Source organism: Biomphalaria glabrata, chromosome 4 (genome assembly GCF_947242115.1).
Source record: "Biomphalaria glabrata chromosome 4, xgBioGlab47.1, whole genome shotgun sequence".
Classification (NCBI taxonomy): Eukaryota; Metazoa; Mollusca; class Gastropoda; family Planorbidae; genus Biomphalaria; species Biomphalaria glabrata.
The window spans coordinates 1662417-1678440 of NC_074714.1; the positions used below are offsets into that span (position 1 = coordinate 1662417).

At 34.1% G+C, this 16024-nt stretch overlaps 2 protein-coding genes across 2 annotated transcripts; one reads left to right on the forward strand and one right to left on the reverse strand.

Moving 5' to 3' along the window:
• Window positions 1-355: 355 nt before the first annotated feature.
• LOC106056115 (uncharacterized) lies at window positions 356-11293 on the forward strand. The gene is made up of 4 exons (XM_056025684.1): window positions 356-477; window positions 6048-6162; window positions 7395-7570; window positions 10146-11293. The coding sequence occupies exons 1-4, from the start codon at window positions 426-428 to the stop codon at window positions 10385-10387; spliced, it is 585 nt and encodes a 194-aa protein (XP_055881659.1). The 5' UTR covers window positions 356-425; the 3' UTR covers window positions 10388-11293.
• Window positions 1281-4280, reverse strand: LOC106054779 (uncharacterized). The gene is made up of 2 exons (XM_013210807.2): window positions 3637-4280; window positions 1281-3073 (listed from the first exon to the last, which is right to left on the reverse strand). The coding sequence occupies exons 1-2, from the start codon at window positions 3726-3728 to the stop codon at window positions 1387-1389; spliced, it is 1779 nt and encodes a 592-aa protein (XP_013066261.2). The 5' UTR covers window positions 3729-4280; the 3' UTR covers window positions 1281-1386.
• Window positions 11294-16024: the final 4731 nt, after the last annotated feature.

Consider the following 16024-nt stretch of genomic DNA (forward strand, 5'->3'; position numbering starts at 1 on the left):
TATTAAATTGTATGGGTCAGTCATGTAATTAAATGTGTAAATATGTAGTAGATCTAGACTAACAATACAAAAGCATTTAAGAAAATTAATTTTTACAAAAGTTCGCAATGTCATCCAGCCATAATTCTGACGGTATCAGTAGTCACTCCCACTAATTTCTTCAAAAGGAAAGTATCTATCTATCTATCTAGGCCTATCTATCTATCTATTTATTTATCTATCTATCTATCTATCTATCTATCTATCTATCTATCTATCTATCTATCTATCTATCTATCTATCTATCTATCTATCTATCTATGTATATCTATATCTATCTCCTCCCTCTCTCTCTCTGTGTATATATATATATATATGTCAGTGGGCTAGATCTTAGAGTCAATTTTTTTCCAGTGAAACTTTTTAGAGCTGGGTCAGTAAAAAAAATGGCTTACCAGGTGCTTATACATCTGGTAGCCCTTTTGATATTTGTCCTTGGTAAGTTGATTTATCTAGTTTTTATACTTTGATTTCATTTTTTTTTTAGATTTAAGAGTCTAGATCTAATAGAAAAATAATACAATCTAGTCCGGAATCAATATTATATAATTATTAGAGTAGGTTTGATGAATTCAGAAATGTACGATGATCACTTCCGTGTTTGTTGTTTACGACTTCTCTTTACTACTTTACTTCAATATTAGATCTATACTACTAATACTAGATCTAGTTATTGCCCGTGCTACGCTACGGTTTAAATAGTTTTTAAGGGGGATGCACAATGAAATTTCAATTTTTGTAATTTACAGATAAATAGAAAAGCTTTATGCATGACTTGATAGAACATATAGAGACATGAGTAACCATACACATTTTATGAGTGTAGCCTTTTGGGTTGCTATGGAAATGGCGGCCATCTTGAAAATAAACAATATTTACAAAATTCTTAAAATATTCTAAAGTACTCAAAATTTTTTTAATTTTTTGATTGCACCTGATAGATATTTGAATCCCATAGGTAACTGGCTAATTTTGTTTTGAAAATTATTACTGGTTTTATTTTTATGAATTTTTAAAATTTTTATTTTTTTCCGACCCCATTTTTCATCTGAGGTCACATCATTATTTTTATTTTTTAATGAAATTTATTATACATATTGAAAATTTTTGCAGCCTATTACCTATGATATACTATCAATAAACTACATGTGAAAAATTATTAGTCTAACTTATACAGAACTAAAGATTTTGAGATTCTTGTGGACAACATGCACCTAAAAATACATTTTGAGAAAAACGCATTTAAAGTTTTTAAAATGATATAAAATATTTATTGTAACCATAAAAATGAAAAAAAAGGGAATATTTACATAAAACAACATAATAGATAATAAAAAAAACAAAAAACTATTCATTAAAATGACCTGATTGATAGGTTGGACCTTCTAGAACCTCTGCCCGGTGCTCATGCTCAATTCTTCGTTTTTTCAAGTTTTTTCTCCTGGACACTAATGCGATTGATTTTCTTTTTCTAACAAGCTGTAGTTTGACATTTTGCTTTTTCTCACTAGAAGAAATGTTCTTTAGTGTCCAGGGAATGCCTAATATGTCAAAAACTGATCTGATGCCAACAGGTCCATTATTGAAGGCCAAAACAGCAAGGTATGTCGCAGCCCTTACCGTTTTTAATGTTGCGAATTCTGTTTTGGGGCATCTTTGCCAAATGAGGGAATGAAAAGATTCATTGGCGTTTTGTGTTCCCATTCTAGAACATCTTTTTAACAGATCTGTGTCTGTTAGTCTTTTCATTATAGGAAATAACAGTTTACCTATTTCTGATGTGATGGTCTGGTTGTGTTTTTTATATGGCTGTTTTAGTGCCTCTGATCTCTTAAAGTGACACCAAGATGTAGCGCCATCAGGACACAACCTGTGGTTATGATCTAGGTCTGAGCTCATCATATGAAAAAATGAGCCCATAACAGCCAGCTTCATTTTTTGAATGTCGGGAGCATTTTGGCGCAGAGCTTTGGAATAGTAATTTGTAATTTTTTCAATTTTTGGCTTTGTAAGCCTATAATTTAGTTCTTTTTTGTTAGACATTTTTAAATTGTTCAAAGCATTAAACATTCTTTTTGAGATGTGGTTAATGCAGTCCTCTTTTAAGATTTCTACATCATATCCTGAGTTGGTAATGGCAGATGAATGCGATTTACTATCGCCATCACACAGCATCGTGCCAAAAACAAGTTTTCTGGATGCCACAGAGCGCGAAAAGATTTTGGATGCTGCTGCGGCCTCCATTGCATTTGCTGAGCCACTGAAGTTTTTTTGACACATATGCTTAGAGGCATCAAAGTTTAGTTCTGCAGAGTTTGAATCACAAACATGGCAATAATTTGATAGGACTTCGGTGTCGATGACGAGTCCAGTATCAAAATCAATAACTGTGCCAATTCCTGAATGAGATGAGTGGCCCCTTTTATGCCAAGTCCCATCGAAAGAAACTGTAATAACAGGACAGCCTGTTGAACTTATTCTTTCATCTGTAGTTAGAGGTTGTGAAATGTTTCTTCCATGTACAACAGCAGATGCCCTAATCATACATTCTTCACCAGCTTCAATTATAGCAGTATTGACTATGTTAGCTAGATTGTTATAAGTATTTCTGTGCATGCAGGGCATACTCATAAGTCCACAAAACCTATCAAATTTAGAATGCGAGATTCCAGATTCTTTTAATGCAGCGACAGCGCGGACATTAATATCCAGATGAACATCATTACTTTTTTTTGAGGTCCAGTCGGACCACAAATATGTTTCACAATTTAGGCATTTGATTTTAATCAAATGAGCCATGCCTTTTGATTGTGTGATGCACATAGTTAATTTGTTGTCAAAGCAATGTGGACAGCACAACAAGGAGACCATTGTGGTCAATTGCATTGAATTCATCATGACGTATATGAAATCTTCAGGCAGCCTCTTATTGGTGTTATCAGCGTTAGTAACTGCAGTTAGGGATATTTTTCGCTCAGCTGCACTTGCAGGCTGTGTTGTTGCTGCTTCAGATCCAGCTGTGTCCAAAACAGAGCTGCAAACAAATAAAAAATAAATTAGAGGGTCTTTAAAAAAAAATTCAATAGTATGAAAGTACACGTCACATCTATCACAACATGAAGATTATTTTAAATTTTATAATGCATTTTAGAAATCATATATTGTATTAATCATAAAAAGTAAAGAATGTATAGAGACATGTTACATGTAATGTAGATCTATATATGACAATATGTACTAGATCTAAAAAAAAACAACTAAGACCAAGACTTGAGTTGAAGTTGAAGTCCTACAATACTGTTCAATACATCATCATACATGATAATCTAATCTCTAGAGATTATCTAGTTCTAATGTGATCTATGCTCCTAATATAGACTAGATCTATAAAAGGATAGATCTCTATGTTTGCAATCATTTTCATGATATTTATTTAATGTCTATAGAATCTAGATTCTAGATCTAGATGTGATTCATTGGATAAACACGTTGTCGAACTCAAAGAGCCAAGGTTTCATTATTTTATCAATTTTATGTGTCAGCACACGCTTGTCTAGTAAATAAAAAAAAAAAAGCAAACTCTAGATCTAGACTTACCTTTGTAATTGTGCATTTGTCTTTGAAGCATGTCGTCCTCTGGGCTTACAGTAACGTTTTTTCTTTCCAAACATATAACCTTTTGTTGGCATTTCTGAGTTTCAATAATGAATCGATTGTTGATGTGAGGAAGTTTACAGAAGGACCGGTTCACGTCATGTGCGCATGCGTGCATACTTTGTTGTTACGGAAGCTTTTTCAGTGCGCATGCGTGTATGTACAGTATCCAGAGAAGCTTTGATGGTGCGCATGCGTAAATATGGCTTTGTGGGTGTGTATATGAGGATATAGGGAAAAAAAAGAGGTAGTGACGTATTTTGAAAGTTTATTGCAGTACTATTTATTTATAGAATGAGAAACCATGCACATAATCGGAACTAGAAAAGTAGACCTTTGTATCGATACCATCTGTTAGGGATGAGAGCGTACATTAGCTTATCAACTATAGCTTACAAAATGTTGATTTTTCACCAAAACATCAACATTTTGCTTATATATCTACATTTAAAATACAAAATTGATGTATAAAACGTATTTTTTTTAGTATTCTGATAGGGAATTCGTATTCTAGACATTTTAAACTATTAAAATCAATTAATTTTAAAATATCGATATTTTTGACCTAAATCTATGTTTTCTCACTGTGCATCCCCCTTAAACAGTTTAGTTATTAATGTTTATTTTTCCTAGGTTAGGGTTAGGTCTCAATAAATCGGCCCTTGTTACAACACTCCCCCACCACAACTGGCACTTACAACACAATTTTCTAGATTCTAGAGTAATGATTCAAAATTATTTAATTTTTTTTTTTTTTAATTTCATTGCTTCAAACAAAGGGCCTTCAATCCCCTATTCCTATTATAGAATATCAATATGCACAAACACTTCTTAACTTCTAAGGTCCATCAGATGTAGCCTTCCATCTCTGTACTATAAATATATTATAATATAATAATAATGCACCCCCATATACACACACTCTTTTCAAATGAATCTTCCCATCCAGAGGAACAAAGTCAGTTTGAAAAAAAATCACAATTGGCAACTTATTTTTTTTTTATCGACCACTCTTTACATATTTATTTTTATTTTGTCAGTCGTAGATCTAGATGTTGAGAGGCACCTATTTAAAATAACCCATGGATAGTATGATCTGCTAATGAAACAGCTGTCCTTGAATTCTAAGAATGTGTAACCCATGGATGCTACACTTCTATTCACTATTGTTGAAATATTTGCCTCAAACACTTTTAAATCCACCAATAAAAGGCCCACATTGCAATGCCATCCCACAGCTGACAATTGTCTAGCACTGAAATTCTATATGTCCCCTTTTTGTTTTGTCTCTTTCATCCTTCAATTGAACAGCCTGCAAACCCCTAGATATCTAGATACATGACTTATGGAGTATGCACAAACACTTCTTAGGCCCATCGCTTGTAGCCTTGCATCTCCCTGCACTATAGTGCCCCCCACATACACACACAATATTTTCAAATGAAACACCCCTTCCTGCAGTACAGGTCAAAAGATAAAATATCACTTTTAGATGCACAACTAAGTTCACTCTTTACATATTTATTTTTATTTTGTCAGTCATGGAGCTAGATCTAGAGCAGGATATTAGCAAAATATTTCTATCCTATGTTGTTGATGCACCAAATGTCAAGCGAGTTGTCATGTCAACCATTTTTTGGTGACCCTTTTGTTCCTGTGAACCAATCGTCTGTCAAAGTGTTGTTAGTGAACCAGTGAGGCACATTCCTCGTCCCATATGCTAGGACAAATTTGTACAAATACTCCTTCTTCCCATGTGCTATTAGAGCATGGAATGGGTTGCCTGAGCTAGCCAGAAAAACCAGTGACTTGGCAGAGTTTAAGTCATTGGTTAATATGCATGACGCGTAGGACTTAATCATCTTCTTTTTTGAAGTAACGTCTGTATTATATAAGATAAGATAAGATTTGTTGGGTAAATTGATTGAGATTGAGCAGTGAAACAAAGACTAGGGTATTGTGAGTCGCGTTAGTTTTATCCCCATGTCAGAAACCTCTTTAATCTAAATCCACAAGCTGAAAATGAGATGCCTGGCCTAGCTAAATCTGATGAGATATAAGAAGCAATGATATTGATAACCTAGGAAGGTTAAAATTAAATATATACTGTCTCACAAAAATGCTAATCAGAGTTTCAAAAGACCACTGATCACCACATTCTTTATATTCAGGGCAAACAGCAGACTAAGAAAACAAATGTTTGATGAAGGAAGCACTACAAGAATGTTTTTAAAGTCTACTTCTTACTTCTGTCATTGATTCGTAAATATATATAAATATATATATATAACCAAGCATTAAAAAATTTCTTGATAATGGATAATGACTCCATTTGTTTTGCATGTCTACTTTAGGTACAGAGGGCTGGAGATGTGCAAAGTATGAGAATTACTTCAGCCAGCAGCCAGACTATATTGATTGTCTGTGGGATTGTTGTGGAAACTCATTTAACAGACATTGTTGCGCTCCGTAAGTTGATTTTTAATATACTTTCTGATCTGCAGTAGTTTCATTAGAAATAAATTGCTGCTTATTCAAAATGAGCTTAATTTTTTTTTTGGTGAAAATGAAATGCTGATTTGTCCAGACATTTTAGTTAGAATAAAAATAATTGATTCTCATAATGAGATGTCTTCTTTCACTAAATAGGGCACCACTTCATCTTCTCTATCTTGCTGACTGAGATGTCTTCTTACACCCATTTGTAGAAAATTAAACTTTAATAAGCTTAGAAAACAAGCTTATTAAATGCAGTTTAATCAAGCAATATTTATCTCTGTCAAATGTGCATTTGTTTTCATTTCTAGTATCTTAAGATAACTTTGTGAAAACTGCGATCAATTGTAAATGTATTAGTCACTTCTGAACCTCCTCCCCTCCACAGTTTTATTATATTGATCTATATTAATACAAACTCTATGCATATTAACAAAATGTCTTGAAAGCAATACAAAGCAGCATCTCAAGATGAAACTCTTCAAGACTTTTGACTATCTAAAAGGGCACAATTAAAACATGACAAATTGATATGTAGGCTGAGTATTCAAGAAAATTCCATATTAGATTAGATACACATGGAAGCTATTGTACATCATGGTAGAGTAGACAGTTCTAAACATACATATATGCCTCTACTGGAACAATTACACAGATATTTTCTGATATAGTAAGTTTTAAGATTATAACTATTGAGATCAATTTACAGCCAACCACTCTAGTATCTTTCATCCACAGATGATATAGCCTTTTAAGGAAAAGTGTTTGCTTTCATTAAACTGTTTTTAGGCACCACACCTGAAGGACTCAAAAGACAATTAGTAAAATAAAAGTAAAATGTAACCAAAAATGTAAAAATTTCAAGTATTTATTACTAAATATCTCATCTTCTAACCAGAGACATAAATCACTATAAATCAAAGTTAATTATCCTTTCAGACCTTGCAATCTGTCTGGCAATTGATGCAAAATTCAAAATACCAAATCTTCACCAAGATTTGAATCCATAACACCCTCGGTTTGGAAGCCTATCATTTTACCACTCATCTACCACCATATAGTTAAGTGACTTACCTCAACTTATGTGGGTCACAGCTGGGTCTGAGTAGCTATTCTGCAATCTTCTTAATCTTTGGACTCCAAAAAAAATTAGCCTTTATTTCTTTAGAGACTTGAATGTTTTGTTTCAATGTTTTGTTTTTCAGCATTGGCATCATTGTTGGATGTTGTATAGTTGGTGCCGTTGTGGTAGCGTTCCTGACAGTCTTGATGATCTGCTGGTGGCAGAGGAGACGCTCAAGGAGAAACCATGGGCCGAAACTCTTTCACAATCAGCGACATTCTCACTACCCAGTGGCTCCTAGCTCAGTCACACGTCCAGGTAAATAATGGACTTCATTTTTCTTCTTGAACCAGCGGCATATGTCAATAAATAGACTAATTTAAACAAAAACTTTTCTGCAAAAAAAACCCCAGGAAAATTGATTTCTGGCATTTCAAAAATTTTGAAAAGGAGATCATATAGAACATTTTTTTCTAAAAAAAAAAAAAAAAAAAAATTGTATCAAAAAATATTTTTACTTACAAATGTCAAAAAATTTTATGTAGATCTATTTAAGAAATAATTTTGAAAAATAATGTTTTCTATTATTATAAAAGAAAATTTTTTTTGCAGTAGAAAATAACCCTAATATAGAAAATAATATAAATTTTAAAGCAGCTAACACAGTTTTCAGGAAAAATTACCTCTCTGCTGTGTGGAAAAGTTGGCATGAAAAAAACAGAACAACTAAATGTAGATAGAGACGGCTACAAGCTCTGGCGAATAGCAAAATGCCTCAATCAGGAAGAAACAGAACTATACCTATAGTTATAGAAAAGACAACTAACTCCTGAAAGGCCAAGAAGCAGCAAATGAATTCACAAAGTATTTCCAAAGTGTAGGACAAATACAAATCAATGAAAGTAGAAATAAAGATGTTAACTTAGAAATCCATGAAAAAAAATAAAAATAACAAACCAGCTTACTCCTTGGGAATGACCACAAACCTAAAAATGAAGGAACTAGATGAAGCCCTAAAAGCCCTCAAACAAAACAAGCCCCGCCCAGATAAAAATTCTGATGACATGCTTCTTCATGTGGGTTCTCGAGCCCCCCAAAAAATTGCTGTAAATGTTTAATGCAAACTGGACAGAATCCCAAACATCTGGAAAAAAGCCATTATGATCCCTATACTAAAGCATAGCAATCAAAGAAATACACTGGACAGCTACCATCCCATCAGCCTGACTAGCTGTACTTGCAAACTTATGGAAAGTGTGGTGAGTAACAGACTCACTTGGATCCTTAAGTCAAATAACCTACTTACTGAAGCCCAGGCTGGCTTTAGAAAAGGAAGATCTACTGAAGATGAAATTGCCTTCATCACTCAAGAAATAGAAAATGGCTTTCAAGAAAGAAACCAACAACGATTATGTGGGTTGACTTGGAAAAAGCATTTGACAAAGTCTGGGAACAAGACCTTTTAGTCAAGCTAATCCAACACCACTTATTCCACAGTATGTACAACTGGATTAAGGAATATCTAAACAATTGAAAAGCTTTGTTTGCATGCAAGGGCAAATAACAGTGTTAATAAAAAAAATGGCATTCACCCAAGGAGTCCTGTTCCTAACACACTTCCTAATATTCATAAATGATCTAAACCAAAACCTACCAAGAAAAATTTAAAACAGCATGCATGCAGATAACCTCGCCTAAATTAGCTCAGAAGATTATGTAGGAATATAGAAATTTTGATTACAAGAGCTCTCGATAAACTCAATAAATGTCCATCAACACAAAAAAAGACAACATATACCAATGGATCAGAGTTTATATGTATGGTTCATCTCATAAAGCCACCACAAATGGAGGAGCTGGAATACTCATCGAATGGCCAGATGGAGAAAAACTAGAAAAATCCATTGTAACTGGAGAGTTCTCTGACAGCCACAGATCAGAAAGGGAAGCACTAGAACTAGCAGCTACCATGCAAGTAAATCATCCAAGTACCCCACACAGTCAGATTGTCTTTCTAACCAATGAGAAAACAATAGAATAAATGAAAATTGGTCAAGCTCTCATCTGAATCACAAGAAAGATGACGCCTATTATAAGCTGTCCCGACAAGATCAACGTCTAATCTTTTGCCTCAGAACCGAAGCAACAGAAGGAGACAACAAATGTTCCGGATGCTCAAAATTGGAACCAGTGAAATCTGCCCATGTGGTGTGTCACCAGAAAATGGTGACCATATTCTTCAAAACTGCATTCTTTACCAAAAGGCCAGAACAAGACACTGGCCCCAAAACACCCCAATCGAAAGAAAACTATATGGAAACCACAACACAGTTTATCTCAAAGTCATCTGAATGCCCCAACATAAAAATAAGAATGAGGAAGAAAAAAATTTGTGTTTGGTCTAAGTGAAGTCCTAACGTAATGTAAATAATTTTTGAAAGAATTAACTGTTTACATTATTTTGTTTATCATTTGAAATGACTCAAGAAAACACAAGTTAGATGTTCTGTTTTATTTTTCTGAATATCACATTAGTTCTATTAGTTACATGTTAATGGACCTCATTCACCAATCGTAAATAAACACATTTAGCCACATCATAATATTGATAAAACAATTAAAAATATGTATCACGTGACAGCCTTTATGGATTACATAATTTGTATAGAAATTATATAGAATCCCGTGGCTAAATGTTGTTTGTTTACGATTGGTGAATGAGGTCCATTGTGTGTCTGTCCGTTCACTAATAGTTACATGTTAATTGTGTGTTTCTGTTCACTATTAGTTACATGTTAATTGTGTGTCTGTCTGTTCACTATTAGTTACATGTTAATTGTGTGTTTCTGTTCACTATTAGCTACATTTTAATTGTGTGTCTTCTCTCTTCCAGCTCCAGTGCCTTACAGTGGTCCACCTCAGTCTCAACAATACAGGCAAGGTCCACCTAAAGAGAAGATCCCTATTGATGACCCTCAGGTTTTTGATGGTCCTCCACCGAATGAAGGTTATAGGCCACCTCCTCAGAATTATGGTCCTCGTCCAGTGATTCCTCCAGGAGGCTACAGACCTCCACCTACTCGAGGCAACAAACCCCCTCCTTCTGATGATGAATATTCCGACAGTATGATTTAAAATCATCTGCTGTAAATAGACACTTGTAAGACTGCTATCTCTAGACACAGAAGTTGTGTGAATGCTTTGGTTGGTATGGAATGCATGCTGTTTAGACTTGTTACTGTCAATTATATACACAAACATTTCTTAGAAATTTATGATAAAAATTAAATTTGATCTGTTTTAATTTGTTGGAAGTATTCAGCAATTTCTGAAGGCAGGTAATATGTAATTATACACAATTGATATGTAACTAAATAGCAGCTTTTGAATCGAGTGTATTTTATAATAAGAATATTTAGTAAGTTTTGAATTGAGTGTATTTTATAATTAGAATCTTACTTGCGACATTCCAGTTGTCTGTACATTTTCTTTCCTATCTACATTCCGCTGGTGTTACTTTTTTCAACAGTTCATTGTACATAGTTCACTCTTCATGTTGTCACAATTTGCATCATATACCAGCAAAAGGTCACGCATTAAAACTTTTGTTTAAAGGAATGAAAATAAGGTAAGGTAAAATGAGTACATTTATATTCTCAATATTTTATTTTTGACGTCATACTAGAGTTAAGGTTGTGAGCTTGTTGACCCAATCTAAGTTAGAGTGCATTCCCTTGTTCGATACATTCCCGGCGATGTTCATCTCAGTGATGCAAGTTGTACATTTATTTTTATTTTTTCTGTTTACTGTCAAACTTTTACACAGTCACCAAAGTGTGACTATAAATAAGACTGTACTAAAAGGCTTTTGCAAGTACCAGGTTGTGTGTCCTTTTATTGATTGTACTAATCTACTTTCTTGTAAGTACTATCAGGTTGTTTAACAATTGGCTAATATAAAGTTGTATATTTTGTTTTTGTACCATATATCAATGTATGTACACATTGGACCAAATAAACTTTCTAATTTTTTTTTCCTCACGAAGTTGTCTCCATCAAGTTGTTGTCTATTACTTTGTTGTAGTCAATGAAAATTAAGTTATTGACCTCTTAGAGGACAACAGAAGCAGACATTGTATAGAGTTATCACCGTCAATAAATACACTTAGAATTAGTTTCTCATGTGCCATTAAGTTCTCGTCACAGAGATCAGTCATATGTGACTTCTACAGACTCTCCTCCCACAACTGTTAAGTCTTCTAAGAAGATGCAAGACTTGTTAATACCTAAACAGTCAATAGTGGTGATTCTTTAAAATGTAATTTAGCATATGAGTGTTGTGAAACTTAACACCACTGGATTTAAGTTTGTAGCCACATGAACCTTCATAATCCTTGGACTATTTTTACTTTATAATGGCCTCTTAATGGTGCAACTATTTTGTAGTATTTTAGCTTTATATGCCTAAATAACCGCTGCCTCTTTTACTTTAATACGATGGTAAATGGACACTCTGTCATTGGAGGTGTACAGAGAGTGTCCAAGCGCCTAGGGCAGAAAGGCCTGTTAAGTGAATTGTATCAAGTAGTTTGGATTACTCATGTTATTAAATTTGTTATAGATCTAGACTAACAATAATAAATCTATGCGATTGGAAATATTTTTACTAATTGTTTTTGTTTAGTACAATTTCATGCTTTTAGCTTTCCCATTGTGCTATGATCCTCTCACTTGTCTGGACCGGTTGGGAAAGAGGGTGAAGGAAAGGTGAGGGTATCTGGGGGAACATTACTATGATAGCTTTAAAAAATAAAACGTTGTAGGACTTGAATTTGAACTCAAGCCTCCTCAAGAGACTAGTTCAGTTTATACAACCACATCTGTCATGTCAGTACAATTTCTTTCTCATTTTTGATACCAAACAAAAAAAAAATAATTTGTTAAAACAAAATTTCTTGTTTTGTCAGGTAAAAGAAATAAGTGTGCGAAACTTGATCCGAGATTGGGTGTAGGAGAAATCATGTGTACAAACTTTTTACCAGACACAATGAGTGATATAAGCTTTGTCAAAAAACACGAGATTTTAATGTTGAATGAATTTATTTCTTAAGAACCACTCAGTGGATCCAACATGGCAGACATCAAGCAATACAAATAAAACTTGAAAACAAAAAATCAAACATTTGGTTGATTCAGCAGTTTCTTGCAATTAATGCCAAAGCTGTAGTGCAGTAGACCTACTGTTTGACATCAAATAGCAATTGTAAATACGTGAACTCACACATACATTCAGTTTGAATGATGATACTTCAGGGTACAGAAACATAAAATTATAGACTGACAAAAGAGTAAAACAAGTTTTTGGCAAGATTGATTGAATCAATAAATAGTTGACCAATATTACAATAAAATCATTTAAAAAAAAAATCAAAATATTTTATTTATTTATTATTTTTCAGTCTCTTACTTCTATTGGGATAGCCTCTGGGGATAAAGAATCAAATGCTAGGAAGAGTGTGAAATAATTTCATGTCAAATTTGTTTCTATCATGTTTCCCAAACTATGTTCCGCGGAACCCTAGTGTTCCAGGAGGCCTGAATAGGTGTTCCTTGAACTACTGGAACTAGCAGACCAGTGTTATACTAAATACTCAGAATGTGCAAAAGTGTTCGATTAAGAAAAAATGTTTGGGAAACACTGGTTTACATTATGTGTCTATCCTTCTAAAAACAGTAAACTAAACAAAATCAGATAATGCCCCTTGGAATGAACTAAAAAAACAAACAAGTTATGTGTTTCATCAATTTTACACTAAGCGATGTCTTTTCTGAGAAATAAATAAAAGCCCTTGATTAATATTCCTCATTAGATTTCAGTTTACACATCTCAGGAATGGTCTTTGCAACTTCAAGGCCAATCCTTAATAAACAACCATGGTCATTGGATTCATAGCTCTAAATACAAGGGTATTTTCAAAGTGTTGTATTGAAAAGCTAAAACAATAATTTTTTAAAATTTATTTAATCTCTGGCCCCACTTTTTTTTCACATTTTGTGTTTGATGATTAATGATCTCAGCACACCTGTATTCTCTTCAACTACAACTCATCAAATTTCAAGAGAAACCTTAACGCAGTGGCGTAGCTAGGGTGGGGGGAGGAGAGGGGAGAATTTGAAAATCCCCCCAGGCCCCCACTTGAGAGGGGCCCCAAAATAAGTGTTTTTTACATACAAAATTAAATATTACGCAAAATGAAGGGGCCCCAAAAGAGGTCAAGCCCCCCGGGCCCCAAGACGATGGAAAATTCCTAGTTACGCCCCTGCCTTAACGTCTACTTTCTAGGGTGTTGTAATACATTTAACTGTTAGGGTCAGAACAATACATTTTAAGTATTTTTATTCTTTTTTCTTTGTCTTTTGTGTACAGACTAAATAAAGAGCAAAATTCACTGAATTTAAAATTAAAGAAAAATCTGAAAAGACATTTCGACACTTGTATTACAGTAGTGAGTAGACACCAATTTGTTGAACATACAGAATAAAGAAAAAAAATCTGAGAACAATGACAGAAGAAATTAAGGAAACTGTATCTAATTACTTTTGACTATTTTAAGAGATTTTCTAGTAACTTAATCACATTAAAAAAAATTAGAAAATAATACTGCACATTAGAAGTAAAAAATGTAAACAAACGTTAATACAGTACAAATATTGGTTCAAAAAGGACTGCACAGTTTTAATAATTGGTTCAAAAATGTCTTTTAAATTAATACAGGGTTCGTAGCGCTCCTAAAAACTCCTAAAATCTCCTAAAAAATGAAAAGTCTCCTAAAATCCTAAAATTCTCCTAAAAATTGCCGAAAGTCTCCTAAAATTTTGTCCACTCTCCTAAAATTTTTACCCAAAATTTTTTTTTAAATATAATTTTGCTTATTTCTTGCTAAAAATGCGGGGGGAAAACAACAACAGCTGTAACTAGGCATTCTGATCGCATGACCTTACGGGCTGGCTGTGTTAATGAGCTGACCAGTGACGCGTCTACACCGCCTTTCTCCCACTTGTGAAGCGCCGACCTCGTGATTGAAGATGGCCTTGGTTCAAGCAAGCATTTCACCTGGCAGTATTTTTCTGAAGTCAGCGAAGAAATTTTGTTTCCATTAATTGTTACCACTAAAGACGCGCTAGATCTAGTCTGTAGTGACTATTGTCTATAATTAGAGCAATTACCAGACTAATTTGTAGGCTACACCCCTCCCGGCCCTCCATCACCTAAAATCTTCTTCTTGTCAGTGTAAGAGTGAGTTCGAGTGGAAAGTCGGTAAATCTTCTAGATCTAGCTAGTATCTAGATCTAGAGTTAGATCTAGTGAAGATAATTCGCACCTAACCTGAAAACTCCGTGAATTTTAGTCAATTTAATGATCTCGATACATCTAATGTCTAGATTACTCTAGGAATATGCTAGATTCTAGATTTACGCTAAATCACTTTGAGTCTAGTGAAGATAATTAGCACAAAGAAGTGAAAAGCCCGCAAATTTAGTGACTTAGATCTAGACTCTAGATCTACGGTATATCCAGTGAAGATAATTCGCACACAGCCGCGAAAAGTCCGCGAATTTTAGTGACTTATATCTAGACTCTAGATCTACGGTATATCCAATGAAGATAATTCGCACACAGCCGCGAAAAGTCCGCGAATTTTAGTGACTTATATCTAGACTCTAGATCTACTCTAAATCACTAGAATCTAGTGAAGATAATTGTCACACAGCCGTGAAAAGTCCGCAAAATTTAGTGACTTAGAGTTAAAGTCCGCGAATTTTACCGAATTAGCTTTAGAGTCTAGATCTTCTGTTAATTTAGTCAAGATAATTTTCACACAGCAGTGAAAAGTCCGCGAATTTTCGTGACTTTGATGTAGACTCTAGATTTACGCTAAATCGCTAGAATATATATAGTGAAGATATTTCTCTCACAGCCCTGAAAAGTCCGCGAATTTTAGTGACTTAGATCTAGAGTCTAGATCTACTGTAAATTCAGTGAAGATAATTCTCTCACAGCCCTGAAAAGTCCGCGAATTTTAGCGACTTAGATCAAGAGTCTAGATCTACTGTAAATCCAGTGAAGATAATTCTCTCACAGCCGTGAAAAGTCCGCGAATTTTAGTGACTTAAATTAGATCTAGAGTCTAGATCTACTGTAAATTCAGTGAAGATAATTCTCTCACATCCCTGAAAAGTCCGCGAATTTTAGTGACTTAGATCAAGAGTCTAGATCTACTGTAAATTCAGTGAAGATAATTCTCTCACAGCCGTGAAAAGTCCGCGAATTTTAGTGACTTAAATTAGATCTAGAGTCTAGATCTACTGTAAATTCAGTGAAGATAATTCTCTCACATCCCTGAAAAGTCCGCGAATTTTAGTGATTTAGATCAAGAGTCTAGATCTACTGTAAATCCAGTGAAGATAATTCTCTCACAGCCGTGAAAAGTCCGCGAATTTTAGTGACTTAAATTAGATCTAGAGTCTAGATCTACTGTAAATTCAGTGAAGATAATTCTCTCACATCCCTGAAAAGTCCGCGCATTTTAGTGACTTAGATCAAGAGTCTAGATCTACTGTAGATTTAACGAAAATATTTCGCATACAGCTGTGAAAAGTCCGTAAAAATGATTTCACTCGTAAAAGTTAGGGAAACTATATGGTTGAAAAAGATACTGTTAGGAAAAAAATTGCGAATAGGTCTAACCCCCCCCCCCCCCCCCCCAAAAA